The 18,738-nt window shown below is 43.4% G+C and overlaps 1 protein-coding gene across 3 annotated transcripts in view; it reads left to right on the top strand.

The window, feature by feature from the left end:
- Positions 1 to 496: 496 nt before the first annotated feature.
- Positions 497 to 18,738, top strand: part of LOC121294594 (plakophilin-3-like) — a 20,119-nt gene continuing 1,877 nt past the window's right edge. The window contains exons 1-14 of one of the 3 annotated variants that reach the window (XM_041218457.1): positions 497 to 640; positions 3,896 to 4,082; positions 9,304 to 9,395; positions 10,309 to 11,036; positions 11,345 to 11,468; positions 11,759 to 11,963; positions 13,631 to 13,793; positions 14,271 to 14,388; positions 15,024 to 15,188; positions 15,588 to 15,770; positions 16,063 to 16,216; positions 16,334 to 16,526; positions 16,885 to 16,972; positions 18,134 to 18,738. The exon at positions 18,134 to 18,738 is cut by the window's right edge and continues 1,877 nt beyond it. In XM_041218457.1, coding sequence (XP_041074391.1) covers positions 638 to 640; positions 3,896 to 4,082; positions 9,304 to 9,395; positions 10,309 to 11,036; positions 11,345 to 11,468; positions 11,759 to 11,963; positions 13,631 to 13,793; positions 14,271 to 14,388; positions 15,024 to 15,188; positions 15,588 to 15,770; positions 16,063 to 16,216; positions 16,334 to 16,526; positions 16,885 to 16,972; positions 18,134 to 18,175 — 2,445 coding nt within the window. In that variant the 5' untranslated portion in view covers positions 497 to 637 and the 3' untranslated portion in view covers positions 18,176 to 18,738. Of the gene's footprint in view, positions 641 to 3,051; positions 4,083 to 9,303; positions 9,396 to 10,308; positions 11,037 to 11,344; positions 11,469 to 11,758; positions 11,964 to 13,630; positions 13,794 to 14,270; positions 14,389 to 15,023; positions 15,189 to 15,587; positions 15,771 to 16,062; positions 16,217 to 16,333; positions 16,527 to 16,884; positions 16,973 to 18,133 lie in introns of those variants that run through there. The other 2 variants (XM_041218459.1, XM_041218456.1) reach the window with 2 other exon arrangements.

The raw sequence follows: 18,738 nt of genomic DNA on the forward strand, positions 1-18,738 counted from the left end.
CCACGCCCCGTGTACTGCCTGACTGTGATGTAATGTTTATTGATTAATGACAGTTAGCCAGTGGCAGGATCAGTAGCCCTCTAGACCACCTTTGCCATGTGGTGCTGAAGTGTATTCTATGATTATTAGCAGTTATAACCAGCAGCAGGGCGAGTGGCACTTGATTGATGTTACTGTGATGTATGAGTGTGACAGCTATGGCCTGCAGGCAGTGACAAACACTCTGGACAAAGTGTGCTGAAAAGTGGAGGCAGGGGAGGAGGAGGACCAAACAAAGACACAAAGACAGAGGCTGTGATTAGAGGCGAATTGTCCTTTAATAAACATAACATAGTTTCCGTTAAAAAAAAAGTCAACATTTGTCAGAGGGTAACTCCCCCCCCCAAAAAAAAGAAGAGCTGTGAATGCCATCCCCACCCCCAGGGTTTATGGGAACACCTTCTTAAACATAACTTTGCTATTTCAGCAAAGGTGCAGCTCATGACTGAAACTGTTTAAGGGTGTGGATCCCAGTGTTTAAATTCATTCCCACAGCTGCAAAGCTCATCAAACCAGACAAACCAAAAACTAACTATCTGCTCTGCTGGACCTTTTGTTTTGAGAACAGCATCAAGTCTTCTGAAGTCAGCTTGCATTCATGGTAACATAAACTTTTATATGTTACTTTCTCTCTTTCTCTTGCTCTCTCTCTCTCTCTCTTGCTCTCTCTCTTTCTCTCTCTCTTGCTCTCTCTCTCTCTTGCTCTCTCTCTCTTGCTCTCTCTCTCTCGTGCTCATTGTTCCTTGCTATTTTTTTATGTTCATTAAGTTTGTTTTAAAAGAGGAAGCTAATATATAAAGTGTTTCATATAATACAATCATGGAATATCTTTAAATATACTATAGTATTAATATAAAAAGTATAATAGTATTATATAAAAAGAAAGTGGATTTCTGTTTGCTTGTTATGCACAGGGTAACTCAATTACAATCCTGCAGATGAGGGGTTTTGCTGTATTGCCTAAATAAAGTGCCTACCATGTGGGTGCAATGACTGTGAGGTGGTTATAGTGTGTGGAACATTCGCTAGTCTATGGGACCCCCACTCATTTCAAAACTCAGCTCACTAAGACACAGTGAATGGTTGGTGTATTAAAATGAATCTGGCATTGCAATGGCTTTGGAGATCGATCAACACTATCAGATTGGGAGAACTTTCATTGTGAATGAAGGGCGATGCTAATGCGCATGCACCACTCTGTACGAATATGAATGCTAACTCTGTTCACTGCCTTGAAGAGTTGCATTATTTATTACAAACGCTGTGTTTGCTCCATGTTCAGGTTCAATATATTATTAATATGATTTAGTGAGCTCATTATTGAGAGTGGCTCGGCTCTGCATGTTCTCGTTTCTCCGCTGAGTGTATGAATCCTGGACCTTCTCTGTGCACCCCTATCAAAAACCGCTGCAGTTAAACTGAAGTGAAACCAGTGCCCACTAGACTAGCCTGGAGTTGAAACTCAGCACAACTTCAGAAGAGCTGTTCTGTTAACCAAGTGCAGCATCAGAGGATGGACATCACATTACGGAAGTCGTGATCATTCTTTCTTCAAACGGGTTCTGCTCATGAGAGGTTGCATGATAAGCCCTCTGCATTGTTGCAATAGCGATCTGAGATCGTCTCTCCCTGAACTGTCTACTGTATAAATCCCCAGAAGATAATCCCATGACCCCAGCCTTTCAGTGATGCTGCTTCAGCCCTTTTGTTAAGAAGGGCGTCTGCAAACTGCAAGCTCTGAAAAGCCAAGATCTCTGTGTGTGGAAGGATTCAACTTGATCTTTTATTTATACAAACACAAAGTCTTCTTCAACACAATGGCAACACAGGCATACACCATACATAAAAAAAGGACGCGGCCACACATTGACTTTTTTACTGAGTTTTATGACTGTATTCCCAGGTGTGGTAACTGCTCTCTCTTTCTCTCCGAGATGTGACTGAAAAAAGGCCAACATTTTTTTTCTTTCTTGGCTCTCGTTAGCAGAACAAAATTCTCAACAAGCTACTGTTTTGCTAAGTTCTTTATTTGAAACCTGCATCAAAGTGAAAATAAAGTGAACATCAAAAAACAAATAAGCCAGGGAATCTGTGGGAGTCTGTTTATGCCACTGGGAGATGAGAAGGTTATTATACTGCTCATTCTGATTAGTAAGATGTAAAGCTAATGATAATGAAAAGTCCACCTTTTTGTTTTAATTGCTATACTTTGGCACAGTCTGCGGACACACCCAGCCCTGCTTCTTGCCAGTCTGGCAACGCCCAACATTTCCACAGGTAAGCATGCAGTGTGCTATATAAAGGTTGCTCCTGTTCCAGAATAAATACTTCAAAGAAAAAGGAAAAAGAGAGGTTTCAATAAAAGGATGAAAGCTTCAAGCACAAAGCACAATGCAATCTAAAAAATAAAAAAAAAACATCCTTTGCCTTTCTGTTTCGCCTAGCTGCAGAAAGATTCAATATGCGCTCACACTGCACAAGCATCTGCAGGTAGCATCCCAAGCAAGAATGCCAGAAGGAAGTCAATGTAGTTAACCCACATTGTTTGATGATGGTTCCATTTGAAACAGAGCCTTTGTGATCCCCAGAACTGGATCATTGATCGTTGAAGAAGGCTCCAGTCGAAACGCTTGTCTGCTTGACTCAGTTTTAAAGTTTTACCATGGTCAATTTGCTCAGCATTTCTGCAATTTTTCTTCCTCGTGTTTATGCTGTGCATTTAAAGTGTTTAACCGTGTTTTTTACAAACCTTCCCGTGTTTTTCTGTGATTTTCCAAGCTGCTTGTGTGTGCTTTATGTGTTTGAGTTTGACACAAGCAGTGAAAAATCATAAACTGAACACCCGCGTTACCGTCAAGTACAAAAGCACACTGTGTTTCTGTGTTCTCTGACTCAAGCGGATTGGACGCAAACCATTGTGAGGCAGTCACAAACCAGATTAGGAGGGTAGGGATTAATTACTTTGCGTTCAGTTTGTTATTTTGTTGTTTTTCTTAGAAACAGCCTCTTATAATTCTTAAAAATCATGCAAATGGTGTGAATGAGGCATTGCGAATTCACAGGTTAAGCAAAATAAAAAAATAAAAAAACGGGTTGGTTCTATCAGTCAGTTTGTCTACAGCAGTCTCGAATAATGGGCTATGAATAACATTTGCATATACGTTCCAGTATGTGAAAGCATGCACCGTGCTGTATTGTGCCAAGGAGTCGCGCACAGGTACAGCGAATGTTGCAGCATTGCAGGCAGCCAGCCAGTCGATGCAGTGAGTCACTGAGGTCAATACCAATGGACAAGTGGCAATGGTAAAATGCATCGAGACCTTTGGGACTGGAGTAACATGAACAGTCCACCTTAAGAAATAGGTCTGTGCAAAAGAGCACCATAGAAGGGGGCGTGGCGCGGGGGGTTTCCGTGTCTGCCCTGGCAACTCACCTGCTTAAGGTGGTCCAGTGAAATGACATCACCGCAGCTCCACCTCATTTCAGATCAGTGCTCCGAAGAATACCAGGATGTGTTCAGTCAGATCTAGATATCGACGAAGTACAGCAATTATCGGACAACCATAGCAACAAAAAAAAAAAAATAAATAAAAGGTCCTCAGATCCCAGCAAAGAAACAGACCACAGCTTCGAGTGACTATTGACACGGCATATATATAACTAATTCTGTGCTCAAACTTGAATTGTGTGACAGTTCGGGACCCTGTATATGAGGGGGTTTTTTTGCATTAGATTTCCGTCTTTTGTAAGAATTGGACTTGTGGTTTTAGGTTTCTGGAAAGAGTTTCTGCTATAGAGAAGTTATCCCGCCATCATGAGTACCGTGCATGACGGCGTATTTCTGTCTGCTCTCCAGCGCAATACATCTGTATCCAGCTATGCGCTGCCCTCCGAGATCCATCTCGGACACGGGGCCAGCGGCTACGACCAGATCGCAAAAAGCCAGCGTGTGCAGGAACAAGTGCGAATGAGGATGATCCAAAGCAAAGCGCACAACTCGGCCGCCACACCGAGGGCTAATGGCAACGCCAGCGCGTCTTCAGGTAAGAGTCTGGCGCTACGCTATGACTTACTGCTACACACACGTGGAATTGAATAAAAAAGTAAACGTGTTTTCCACACTATGCGATTGATTCTATTAACCAGTTATTCTGTTCAGCGGTTTGGTACACGGGCACAGTAAATTAATGAACAAAAAAGTTTGCCATCTGTACCATTGTGGTTCTTTTTGAATGCCGTTAATAATAGCTGTGTGCAGTTCTAATCAGAGGTATATGTAGTGAACAGAGTATACTGTGAGGACTCAACAATAATGGAACACTTGAAAATAAGATTCCCATTGCATAGCAGTTTGTCCCATTACTGCCTTCACTGAGAGCTTGGCTACACCTGCAAATACGCAAACCATAAAGAGAAACCTGTAAGAAAGCGCTTTGCAATCGGAACCTCCCTGACTTGCATTAGGGCTCTATATAGAATGCCGGGGGGTCAGTGTTCTTAGAACCTCGCTTGGCTTCTTAGCTCATAATCGGGACCACTCAACCCAATCACTATAGGTTACCGAAACTAATAAAAGTGGGGTTATCAAGTGTTGTAAAATATGATGCATTGGATAAAAGAGACAGGACTTTAGTATTACAGGACGTTGAGAGAGGGATAGAGGGAGCACAGTATTAGCAGCATTGATAGTGTGGAGCTTCACCATTTAAACAGACCTGCAGGCTGTCGAAAAAGATTCCTGTCTGGAACCTGCCATACCCGTGACACATACAACAAGGACCCATTAGGTCACACGGTTCGCAGCGTGTCCAAAAAGCTTTTTCCAGCCTTTTAGCGCACAATTAAAACAAGACCACGCTGTATCTGAGCTGTTGTTAATTGCAGGCTTTGCACATTGTTAAACTGGATAACTCCCGCGTCATTGCAATATTTGAACGTATGCAACATGCAGAATATTTTCCAGCATTGTACCTATTTCTGTTTTAGTGTAACCCCCCCCCCCCAAAAAAACAAAAACAAAAAACAAAACAAAACAAACTAGGGCACCAAGAAGAATAAGGAGAAATGGCAACAACACTGCAATGGGTTTGATTAGCTTGTCTGCTTACTGCACAAGGGTACAGCAAGCACATTCATGTGAATTAACTTAATAAGGGATACTGGCTAAGATTATTTATTATTCCCTTCTGGTGAGGCATGTCTTTGTCGTGGGGTATATACAGTGGGCAACATTTTTAAACAACCAAAATCCTTCCCATCCATGCACATGTTATATAGTGCGGATGATTCTGTTTTTCATTATGCCAATACCTATAAGTGGCTGGGAATATGTTATGAACACTTGTTTAGTTTGCTAAAATCTGTTTTATCAGTTGTTCATTTTTCTAATTCAAATAGATTAACAAAAGGCAAGCCTATACCTGGGAAAGTGGGTACGAGCAGGTACAATCAGTCCATGTGATGCAGTAGTCTTTAAGGTCGCAGCAACCAGGGAACAAAAGTGTAAAGTCAAGCAACACAACAGCCAGCTGCTGTGCAATGCTATGGCTATGGTGCCATCATAGGCATTGCTGTTATTACCAGCAGTATACAGTAAGAGCCTAATTAACAAGATTTCCCCTTCTTTTGAGACCCAGCAGATTCAAAACCACCACTTTGGTCTCCTGGGTAGCTCAGTATCTGTGAGATCTGGTCTCTGATATCCTGCATCACTAGAGAATGTTTTTTTTTTTTGAAAGACAGCTATATTAAAAGTTGTTGTTGGCGTACATTTACCAGGGCACTAGGGTGTCTTATCCCTTACTCCAACGACCTAAATAATGTGCGAATATCACATACTGATAACGTGATTGATTGGAAAATGCTATTGCATGGATTTTCATGTCATGTGGGCAGTGTTTTCATTCTTAGTTCCTTAATTTCCCACTTCTGGTTGTTGTTATAAAAGAAACTCAACCCTGCAGAAAATGATTCATCGTTTCAGGTGAGTTCACTACACCTGATTATTTAGCTGTAAACTTGAATGGCTTTTGCCTGTGAGCGGGAGAGAAAGCAATGCTCTTGAGGTTAAGACACAAGAAATGTCAAGCACATAAGTGTAAGGGGCTGTGTTTGTAACTTTACTGTCGGTCCAAAAGCTTGGACTCATATGAGTCATTTAAAGAATAGTTTGTTTTTACTAATAAAGTTTTATATTCATTAAACCATTCTAGACTGTTTTCAAATGCAAGTCAACATCAGCCTAGGGAAATATTATCAATAATACAACTTTTATTATTTAAAAAAAGACTTAAATAAAATAACTCTTGAGCCCGTGCGATTTGCATACAAACTAGCTAATACTCAATTTATCTGCTTATGTTTATTTAACACAACCTTTGCACACCTAATCTTAGTTGTTTTCTTTTCATTCAGAGCAAAGCATTTAGCAAATTTTGCTCGAGGACAAAAGCTTAAGGGTAAAATTCAACAGTTGTTAATAATAAAACTTGGCCTGTTGGTAATACCATGAGGGGGAGGGATGACAAACACACACAAGCCTAATTTCAGGGATTAAAGGGTATGTGAGAAAACAGTAGCATATCTGCTAGATGATAAAGAAAGGGTTCTGTTTGTACACAGAGCTTGAGAGAGGATTTGGAACTGGTTGCTTCACATTGGTAGAATAAGATGCATTTTAAATAGGGTTTATTTGTCCTCTTTAGTAACTATTAATCTGTTTTAGTTCATGTATTTATTATTGTTGTTATTATGAGAACAAGCAGAATTATCTGAATACTCTTTAAGACTTATATACAATTAAACATTGCTTAAAAAAAGGAAAAATAGGATTAAATACTGATATCACAATCTGTATATTTTGTAATCATCCCACAATTTTTCATAATTTTGGAAAGGCTCTCTGTGGTCTATGTCTATAGAGGAATTGATTGCTCCTTTTGAGTCTTCAGGGAGTGGGTGTGGCAAGATGGAGAGGGTGTGGTCTTCATCAGAGAGTGGGTGTGGCCAGGTGGAGAGGGTGTGGTCTTCTTCTAGGAGTGGGTGTGGCCGGGTGGAGAGGGTGTGGTCTTCCGTTGGAGTCTTCCTCTCTCCCCTTGCCCTGTAATACCTGTTGGTTCTCCTGCCCCAGTCCCTCTGTAACATTCTCCCCCTCTCTATAGCACAATGGCTGTCTTGTGTGTTTGAAACACATTAGCTAATGAATTAGTGTTTAGGTTTTAGATTGAATCAAAGTAACAGCAGGTTCAAAAATCTGCCCGCGTGCATTTTACATTTTTTTTCTTTTGTGGGCGGGACAGGGGTGCTGGTTTGAGTGAGGTAGGGGTGCAAAAGAGGGAGTCAGTAGTAAGGATATTGTGACCACATCTTCATAGCTGTTTAAAAAATAAATGAACAGCATGGCTCTTCTGGTAAGCTTTTGTTTGTTCCCTTGGAATATCAAACAAACCTAAAAAAAATTTGGTTTTCAACACACCTTTAAACCATGCTGTCTGTGTTGGATTGTGCATGAAATCAGCCTGCTCTGAAAGGCAATGCTACATCGGTTTAATGTCCTCTTATTGCAGAGGGAACCGGGCAGCACATCTAAAGCAACAGGGCTATAGAAATTCAGAACTTGCACCATCAGCATTGCAAGTGGTTAGGGGCAGTTTACATTACCTGATAATTAACACACTTCCCATTACTGCTGTCTTTATTCTATCTGTCCAGGGTTTTCACAGACACTCATATAACCTGTAAGTACATGCACTATGATATGCCAGGGCTGCCTAATGGATGATCGTTGGACAATCTGTAGTTTCAAGTAGAGGCAAGTACAGTCAAAATGCAGCAAACTGATGTTTGAGTTTCCATAATGCAACCCATTTAATGAGCAGAGAACTACTGAGGCTGCGTCTTACTGTACTTGTTTTTTGTAAGTTCAATATTGGGAGTGGCAAACAAATACCGCAATTAACACTTCGGTGCCAGGACAGGGATTGCTTTGTCAGCTCTGGAAATTCCCATTCCACACCAAAGGCAGCTGTATAGAAATCTTCCAACTGGACCTTTATACCCAAATAACAGCCATTCCATAGTTTAAAACGTTGATTAAGAAAAACAAATCTGCTTCATTGCACAGTGGTTTCTTTGTTTGTGAAGGTCTTTGTCTTGGTTTTCACTTAACATCTTGTACAGGGTTTAATTGCAGAAACAAATCCCTCTGTTGTGATTTGAAGTCTGCAATTGAAACGCACTGGATTTCGTTGCCTTGCTTACCAATTTTTGTCAGATCTCAGAAGCTAAGAAAGCTACCTCAGGCCTTGCCTGGTCTGTAGAGAGACATCAGGCCTCTGAGAGTAGACTGGATGTTGGTTCAGTTGGAGGAATTCTACATAGAGTCAGATCCCAGAGTTGAGCAATGTGCTGGTGGATTGATTGGGATGTTAAGCACAGTTCCTGTCCATCACGGGCCATTATTCAGATAGGAGCTGTGGTGCTGACCTCCGCATCCAAGCTAAATTCGGATGCAGGTCAAACATTCATGCCTGGGACAGTCATACGTTAATATGGGCATAGGCCAGCACTGCAGTATGGTGTTTATTTATCTTTGTCTGAAGTTGAACTTTAAAAAAATGTATAGCTCAACGTATTGAACTGTACCCCTAGGACTTCTTAGAGGTATGAGTAATATGTGAAACACATAACAAGTATGTGATTGATAGTGTGCTTCACATATCTCGCAAGCCCGACCTCGAAGATGGCAGGAGAAGCTGTACTTGTGGAGAAAAAAGGAGACTTAAGATGTTTAAAGGTATTTAAAAAAAAAACATCAATTTGTAACAAAATATGTAACAGTATTTAATTGCTCTCCCCATTCTCCCCTTGTTTACAGCTACAGATTTGTACATCTTAAGGCAGGGAAAAGTACATTTAGTGCATTTGTAAGCTCAACAAACTGAAAACAGAAACATGCATGGTCTTTTCTCTGCAAAAAAATTACATAAAGTTAAAACGTATATGTTTGATTCAATCAGTAAAATACCAAAAACTGTTAGGTTAACATTAAGAAAAAACTCCAAATGTTTTTATAATAATGTTTTCACTGCAGCTGCATTGCTGCCCCTTAAACACAATGATAGACAGTTATTTTCATGACCTCAGAGATCACACAGAGGTCTCCTTTTTGGGGTGATGTGCTGTACAGACTCTGCTGATCTCTGTAAATGCTGCCTGTCTTTTTGCAGCTCAATCTGCAACCCTCTGCTCTCTCCCTCCCCACAGAATACAGAATGTCTTCTGAAATGAAGTATGCCACAGTAAACCCTGCATTCAGCTCCAAGTCTCACATGTACTCCATGGAGAGGAAAGACGCAGTGAGTATACAATTAGTTGTGTGTATGGTTCAACGCCTCTGGAGTTCCCAAGTATTTATAAAAGGAAAGGAGTTGCCATTAACAAGGTTTTGGCTCCAATGACGTCATGCTGTATTTAGTGGGGCAATAAGCTTGTCATACAATAAAAAGGAACACTTTCGGCATTGCTTCTATCACACGCATGCACAATGTAGCAGTACAGGTTAATAAAAGGAGGACATTCTCAGGTGTTTTTTTCACAAAAACATCCAGCTACTTTACATACCTGCCTGGAGGGCCAGAGCTTGAATAGAAGGACATCTGAAACATACCTGGGTTGGTACAGATGGTGTCTATACATGTAGTGAACAGACAGTCTTAATAATATGTGTTTTGTTAATGTATCCTGGGTGATATGTTTTTGCGCATCTGTATCTACAGCAAGTGTTTTCTTGCTTACATTTCTTAATTGTAGTAGAGCAATGGCGCCAATGCATGAGAACATTGTAGTTCTAAGTGATGCTAAGCTCTACTGGTTTATTGGTTGCATTTAATTATTGGTGATCCGGACCAAGGTTACATACATAGAAACTAGATTGAATTTAATGCAAAATAGCTTAGAACACAGTAACTTTGTGACATTGTAACTTTGTGACATTGTAACTTTGTAACTTTGTAACATTGTAACTTTGCAGCTGTAAGCTTTTGAGACTTGTTTTCAAACTTAATATACTACAGATGATTATTACTATTTTAAGGGAATCGGATAGTTACCCTGATCAATGCCAGTGATGTGTATATCATTATTAAGGTTCAAACTCATAAGAAACATAGACAAAGAGACAACGATCAATACCTTCACCAGTATGCACTAGCTGGGGTGTTGGAAGTTGCTATGTGGATCTTGTTTGAGGATGTGTGATGTGCTTCGCAGGGGCCGCAGGTGTCTCAGTACGGCACAGCCCGGTCCGGTGGTTGGAGCTCACGCTCGGCTGTGGAAATCAGTCCCAACAGGAAGATGAGCCTGGGAGGTAGAGGAGGAGGAGGAGAAGGAGGAGGCGGGAGCAACATCGTCTACAGTCGAGGGAGTGATGACATGGGCTACGGCTACCAGACCAGCCAGTCCACCATGCGCAGCGTGAGCAGGGCCGCGCAAGAATCCGACACCATGTCCATGCGCTCCATGCGAGTGAACAACTTGCCCCCTCAGACCCAGCCTTGGGTGGACGACGGGGAGGGCAGCATGATCTCCGACCATTGCTTCGGGGGAGACGGCTATGGGCACGCCCAGGTCCAGATGGTGTCCAGCAACGCCGGGGTCAGTGCGATGGGCACCACGGGGAGGACGATCAACGGGAGCCTGACCAGCAGGAGTGGGGACTGGCAGATGGAGGAGCAGCTGTACCAGAACAGCATGAAGCCCCGAGGTCCGGCCATGCGAACCCTGAGTCGTCTGAACCAGAACGCTAGCCGGCAAAACAGAATGAGCTTGGGCTCTGTTTCCGGGAGCAGCACCATACAACAGCAGAAAGTGGTTATGGAATATGGCAGTCTGCCGATTTCCAGGGCCATGTCCACTGTGAGTCTGAAGAGCATGACAAAGGGAAAGGACATCTTCGATGGGCAGGAGCACATCAGTGTCGGAGAGAAAATGAGTGACGGGTGAGTGTCTTCTTTTTCTTTTAGTTTTTTTTTCCGGGTGTGCGTGAGGATTTGGTTGGCTGAGATCCCTCCCTGTAGACAAAGCACTAGATCATGCATTTTCAGGCTTTTCTGCAAAACAGCAAGGCTGAGACAGCTGCTCTGTGGACCTTGTAGCATAATTGCCAAATCCTTTCCCACATTTAGTGCACAGAAGTGTAAAGTGTGGTGATGTAAGATCGATGCTAATATCTCTCTCTCTCTCTCTCTCTCTCTCTCTCTCTCTCTCTCTCTCTCTCTCTCTCTCTCTCTCTCTCTCTCTCTCTCAGCTTCAATGATATTGACATGCACTCTGCTGTTGAATGTCTGGCTGCCTCTGACCCAGCACTGCAAGTTTTAGGCGCTGCGTACATCCAGCATGTATGTTATAACAGCACTGAGGCCAAAAATCAGGTAAAGGGCGAGTGGGAATTGCTTAGTTCAGGTCTCTCTGTATGCTGTTGTGTAGTGAAATCCCCCTAACTCTTACCACTCCACCACGTCAAATAAACTCACAAGTTAGAGACAAATTTGGAGCTTCTATTGTTAGATAGCTTATGCTTTTTCTAGATTTAAGACTCAGCAGAACTGAGAGAGAAGTTTCAAGTTGCCCTTGAGATGTTTTTCATTTCCACGGCTGTGTTGTGTCTAGGCACACAGAAATGGCCCCTGTGTGAATGCAGCGTGTGTGTTTATGTGTGCAGGCACGCTCCCTGAAGGCAATCCCACGGCTGGTGAAGCTGTTCAACTGCCCGAACCAGGAGGTGCAGCGCTACGCCACGGGGGCCATGCGCAACCTCATCTACGACAACATGCAGAACAAGACAGTGCTCATCGAGGAGAGCGGCATCCCACAGCTCATAGAGGCCCTGCGTGAGCCCGACGACGAGCTGCGCAAGAACGTCACAGGTAACTGGCAGACGCACCCACCACACCCACACCCACACCGCACCATACCCACACCACACCCACACCCACACCCACACCGCACCGTACCCACACCACACCCACACCCACACCCAAACCGCACCGTACCCACACCCACCCTGCGTGAGCCCAATGACTTGCTGCACAAGAACATTATGGATACCTGGCAAACATTGCATATGAAAATTCTAACTGTTGATGCCGGGTTGTAAACACATTATCCTACAGAGCGGAATCTCAGTGCTCTGTCTTTGTTTGATACCGGTATTTATCAGGAGCTAAAATTGCTGTGCACTCACTTAGCTTAGCAATGCCACACACATATTGCTTCTTTCTGAACCCTTTCCTCTAATGTATTTATCTTGCTGAACCCATTCTTTGACTATGGATAGCATTAGGGGACCTGCAGACAGGAATCTCTTTTGCATCTCCAGTGCAAGAATTGACTGGACCATTCCATTGCAAATCCCCGAGGCACCCAGTTCCTGTCTTTTATTGCATGTGTGTGGATAGCACACCCATAGAGTCTGCTGTGTGCTCGGTACAAGCCTGAACAACTCTCCATGCTCCTAATACATACCTACAAGAGGAGCACCTGCTCTGCATCCTCAAGCCTCTTATTACTGTCTGGAGAGCCTTTGAAGCTGACATTGTTTACTGTGCTTTCACTAATAATGTTTCTACTGTTTCTAATGTTTCTACTGCTGTTAACCATGCAATAAACAGCAAGCGGGGAGGGCAGACTCTGTCCCTAGTTAGTCTTATAGAAATAAAACAAGTGCAACATTATAAAAGGCGTGTAATGCCAGAGTAATATTAAAGATTTTCCCTTCAGCAAAATGTGCCCTTGTTGCTAATACAGACAGGCCTAAATGTGTGTCCCAATTCACATTCCTTGCTAGCAACCAGTTCAGCGGCATTTGAAAGAGTCAAGTTACTGCTGTGCAAAGGAAGCAGAAATGCTTGCAGTGGCGGTCAGGGAGCTTTTATTGTTGAGAGACACCCTGATGTGCAGAAAGAAGCACGGAGCCTCTGGGGGATGGTTTGAGTTTCGGAATTTCTAGCAGTGCGTCCTGGCTGAACTCTGTAAGTTAGATCACAGTTGAGACAGGTATTCAGACACTCCTTCCTGTGCAGTGATCAAATTGTGAACCTGTGGTCAAACCAAACTGGAGCAGAGTTGTGTTTCTTCTTCTTCTTCTTCTTCTTCTTCTTCTTCTTCTTCTTCTTCTTCTTCATCATCATCATCATCATCATCATCATCATAATAAAACATTTCTCGGGATGTGAGACAACCTATATAACCTACAGGCTTTGCAGAACGACACATTAAAATATCGTCTCCACAGTAAGAATTCAAAATTGCAATTCCTTTACACACAGAGTAATATGACACGTAAATTGACTCTGCACAGGTAATAGTTGCCCACAAAATCCAGGTCATTAGGTTGCCAGCAGCAGTGCAGCTCGGATTGCCTCTGAGTCCTGAGAGAGACATGTGTGCGTCTGCTTATTGAAGGTGCCTCTGTGTGTCTGCTGTGGTGGTGCAGAGCTAGAGCTTTGTAAGCTGCCTGTGCTATCACTGCTGCCCAGTGTTTTCCTTGGCAGTGTGTCCATGGAGCTCTGTGTTGACCTGTTTGTTTTCACAGGGATCCTCTGGAATCTGTCCTCCAAGGACAATCTGAAGGACAAGCTGGCCAGCGAGACCCTGCCTGAGCTGACTGAGCGTGTCCTGGTGCCCCTGTCTCAGTCCAACATTCAGCAGAGTCCCTCTGAGTCTGAGATCTTCTACAACACCACCGGCTGCCTCAGGTAGCCCCTCACACTGCATATCATCTGCAACCTCTCAATGTTTCACTGGTCCCTGGTAGTGTCCCCATAGTAAAATCATAGCAGTTGTGTAATACAGCGCAGTGAAAGCATAGTAAATTACATGAAGTGACTCTAATAGTAGTTATATAGTAAATACACATACTTACACAAAATTACAATGTTATTATGCACAGTTACATCTTTTTACACAATATAACCCTAACCCTAACAATAATCACATCCTTAACCCAAACCTTAAACCTTGCCCTTTATTGATATAATTGTGTAGTTACAGATATTGTGCAAAAATATGTCCTTACCTCTAATTAGTAAGAGTAACAGAGTAATCTTATCCTCTTATTGCTTGTTAATTATAGTTGAGTCATCAGGCTACATCCTGCTAATGTTCCTCTGGGTGCTTTGGCTTGAAGTTCTGGATGATAACAGTGGTGTCCCCATCCCTCTCCTTCCCCCCAGAAACTTGAGCTCAGTAAACGAGAAGGTTCGTCAGCAGATGCGGGAGTGCAGGGGGCTGGTGGACTCCCTGATCAGCTACACCCAGTGCTCTGTGGAGAATGGCAAGGCAGAGGACAAGGTGAGGCCTGAGGAGGTGGAGGGGTTTGTCTGCTCCTTCAGTGAGAAACTTTAGGAACACAAGCAGCGCCACTATTCTCAGAAAAACATTTCTGTACACATTTTTTATCTTTAAGAAATCTAAGGGAGAGCGTGCATACACTTAGTTTCAAACTCTCATCCAATATGATTACATTGAAACTGGCAGCGCAGAGGCATTACATATACAACATGTTTGAATGAAAAATAATGTCCCCTAGCACTGGCAAAAATCTGATGGATTCAATCTCTACACTCGCATAGGTTTTGGCAGTCTTGCACTGCTGTCATTTTTCATAAGCTAATGATTTGCTGTCAGCTGTTTTGAATGAAGCTTGCAGTTAGAGTACTAGAGGCCAAGTAAATCCTCTTTTGTTTCTGGAAAAGAAAGCAAAAAAACAACAACAGCATGGATATTATAAAATAACCAAGAAGCAAGTTGATAGTTAATTATTTGAATGCTGCCATAGGTGCTATAATGGCACTCTTGATGCCTGCACCATTAAACCTTTAGTTTTCTTCGTAACATTAAAATTGTTTAGTCTGGGTGGTGAAGCTTTACAGTGTTGCTGGCACATGTGATTAGATCCCCCCTCTCTCTCTCTCTCTCTCTCTCAGGGCGTGGAGAACACGGTGTGCATCCTGCGCAATCTCTCTTTTCAGCTCTACACGGAGATCCCACCCTTGGCATCCATGCAGCTGGAGGGACCGTCCCGCGGACAGGACGAGGAGCCGGGTGACGTCATGGGCTGCTTCACCCCCCAGAGCAGGAAAACCAAACAGGTAACGGACACCACGCTGCCTGGTCCCTTAGAACAGTTTACCACTGTATTTTTTCTCTGCATTTACTGTAGTTTACCCTGGTTTGCCATGTTTTATAATATGCTTTATCGTACCTCTATGTGCTTTACAATGCTTGCCTATTCTTTACCACGCTTTCACTGTGCTTTATTACACTTTTCTGCTTTTACTATGTGAGACTCGCATATGGGGCAAGAACATGGCAGTGCTTGGGACAGGCCTGCAACCACAGACTGGAAACAACTGAACTTTTTTAAACAATTTGCTTTCGTTTAATGGTTCCAGACGGTTCTGACGAAGAAGCCAATGCAAAATATCTAAAGGGGTATTGAATGGTTTTAAGCATGTAATCTGACCCCTCTGTGGCTTCTCTCCCTTCAGAACCAGATGAATGACCAGCTGACGTTCTCTGAGGTGGCCAAGGACCCTAAGGGCATGGAGTGGCTGTGGCACCCCCAGATCGTGGGTGTGTACAACAGAGTCCTGCAGCGCTGCGAGATCAACAGCAGCACACGCGAGGCAGCTGCCGGGGCACTGCAGAACATCACAGCTGGGGACAGGAGGGTACGAGAGCGGGGCGGGGCTGTCCGTGTCAGTGTGTGTCATTGTTAGCGTCTGTGCATGTGTGTGTGTGTCTGTTTGTCTTTGTGTGTCTCTGTTTGCAAATGAGTCTGTGTGTGCTTGGGTGTATGCCTCTGTCTGTGTGTGTGTGTGTGTGTGTGTGTGTGTGTGTGTGTGTGTGTGTGTGTGTGTGTGTGTGTGTGTGTGTATTTTATGCATGTTTTGTTAAACCAATAATATTACAGTAATATGAGTTCTAACAATAGAAGTAATACTGTGTGTGTTGTTTTGCTAGTGGGCCTCAGTGCTGAGTCGGGTAGCCATGGAACAGGAAAGGATCCTGCCGACCATCCTGGACAATCTAAGAACAAGCAACGAACAGGAGCTGCGCTCGCTGACCGGCTTCTTACGCAACCTGTCTCGCTACGCCCGCAACAAAGACGACATGGGTGAGTCCGAAACCAGGGGAATGAAACAAGTGACCAGCTTCAGAATCCACCAACCCCACCCAAAAAAATATACCATACAACTAAAGTTTTTTTTTTTTTGTTCTCTCTCCTCCCTAGCAACGAAGGTAGTGAAAAACTTGCTAGTCAAGTTGCCTAGTGACAGCAGCCAGGCGGAACTCTCCAGTGAGGTCATCATCAACATCTGCGGCGTTCTCAACAACCTGGTGATGGGCAGCTCGGTGGCGGCCCGGGACATTGCCTTCTTCGACGGGCTGCAGAAACTCGTGCCGATCAAGAACAACCGGAGCAGGTGTGACAAAACACAAGGAAAGATCCCTGATCCGATTCCACAAGCACTCCAGCACACATTGGACGCGAAGCACAGGGCAGCCTTTCCCTTGCCTCAGTCCTGCCTCATCCGACTAGCTTCAATGCAGACAGAGAGCCTATCTAAAACCTGCATTGTCCAGTGGTCTGTTTTAATTTCCTCCAAATGGGCTGAAACTAGGGTTTCCTGTCCCGGGAATCAGTTCAAACAGATTCAAATACTACAGACAAGGAACCAAAACCAAGGGTTTGGAAATGTGCACCTTTTGAGACATTAGCTCCTTATACATAGTCCTGCTCTTCTCCTCCTAATTTTTTTTACCCTCTTCTTTGTCTCTCAGTTCCTCCAGAGAGAAGGCAGCTAAGGCAGCCGCGACTGTTCTGGGAAACATGTACACCTACAACAAACTGCACCGCGACTACAAATTGGTAAGCAGACACCCTCCCTCTTCCTCTTCCACTGTCCCTCCCTCTCCCTCTTGGGTGTAGTAACCATGTAGTTATGGTTAGGGTGTAGTAGCCATGGAGTGTATTTCTAAAACTTAGTCACCTCGCTGAAACAAAGACATTGTTTGTTTTAAGGTGTGCCAACCAAATTTTTAATAATCAGTTTCCTTATCTGAGATTGCCACTAGTGATAGCATCGCTGTACCAAGCCCCTCCTTTTTCTTTTTTGAAGGTCTTTATTGTAGATGAAAAGTGGTGCAGGTAGTGGAGGGAGCTCCTGTTAACAGTGCAGTGTTGTGCAAACAGCATAAGAAGAAGTCTAGGAATGAGAAGAGGCCGCTGTGCCCTGCAAGCTTGTCTCATCATACAGTAGCACATCATTTACAAAAGCCTTACTTGGCTTAGTTTCTTCAATGTTGTTACGTTTGGTGAGTGCGTGTGTGGGGGGAGCCCTGTGTAATACTACACGAACAATGGGGCCCCTCAATGAGCGGCTTGAAGTGTTTTCGGGTGCTCGGTTGCCGTGGAGACGGGGTCTACCCAAGCTCAGAGCTTTGTTTCTGATTACGTAGATGGAATTTTCAGGAAGCAGGACCCTGGGGGCATGGTCTCACCAAGGGATTGGAATCAAGGAGGGACCCTCCCTCGCTGGCTCACACCCCTCCTTGCCCCCTCTCTCTCACTCCTTCTGTCTTCCTCTCCCTCCCTCTCTCTGCCCCCTCTGTGTTGCAGTTTTTCACAGGGCTAAGGGAAGGCTCGCTGCCAACGAAACATCTGATTAGCAGAGCGAGTTTCAACAACAACGAAACATGCCCCAGCTGTGTCTCACAGGGTTTTATAGATGTTTTGAAATGCTGAAAAAGGAGAGAGGTATTTTTTGGTTGTTATAATTGACAGGGCGTTTCCCTAAAGTGCTTCTGGGAGAAACCAGTTATCAGTTTGATGTCGTCTCCCAACCACATACCCCACCCCACCCACCCCCAGAATTTAAGAAGTTTTCTAGAAGAGTAATAAAAAAGAGAGCGATATGCAACATTATTGTTATGAGTGACCCCACTAATCCTGGTTCTCTGCTACACCATTCAAGAGTTGCATGCACACATCCCTTCCTTTACTTACACTAAGGTTTCTTTTGTTTTACAGAAAGGATTTAAGAAAGAGGACTTTGCCGATATCAGCGTCTGAGAGGTTTTTTCTTTTTTTTCCTCTTATTTTATTACTTTTTGTGCTCAGACTACTGGATATATTTTTTTGTATTTTGTAGATTATACATTTTCTTATACAAAGCTTGTACTCTAGTCATTCTCTTTTATAATAGCAAAAAGAACAGAAGAAAAACAGATAACTGCCTCTAAGGGTTTCTAATGTATATAGAACTCTGTGGACTCCTTTGTCTGTGATCTGTGAAGGACCAGCACGATATACTGTACTTCTACAGGAGAAACACCAGCATGCTTTCAATGGAGAGCATCTGACTTCTACAAGCCCTGGAAAAAGTAGCTTCCGAGACCCCAGCACAGCTCTGAAACAGCCGCTAAAGATTAATCTCCAGCATCCATCACCCAGTCCGACCCCAACAAGGCTACGCATTCATAGTTTATGTTTGAATGAAGTCTTATTATTGCAATGTGGCTAATATTTCATCCCATTTAACCTCTCCCATTCACTTTGTTTTCTTTCGTTGGAATGTTTAATTTAGACACGGTGCCACTGACTGGCAGAATGTTGTAACTGAGGAGGATTTTAAA

Source organism: Polyodon spathula, chromosome 19 (genome assembly GCF_017654505.1).
Source record: "Polyodon spathula isolate WHYD16114869_AA chromosome 19, ASM1765450v1, whole genome shotgun sequence".
Lineage (NCBI taxonomy): Eukaryota > Metazoa > Chordata > Actinopteri > Acipenseriformes > Polyodontidae > Polyodon > Polyodon spathula.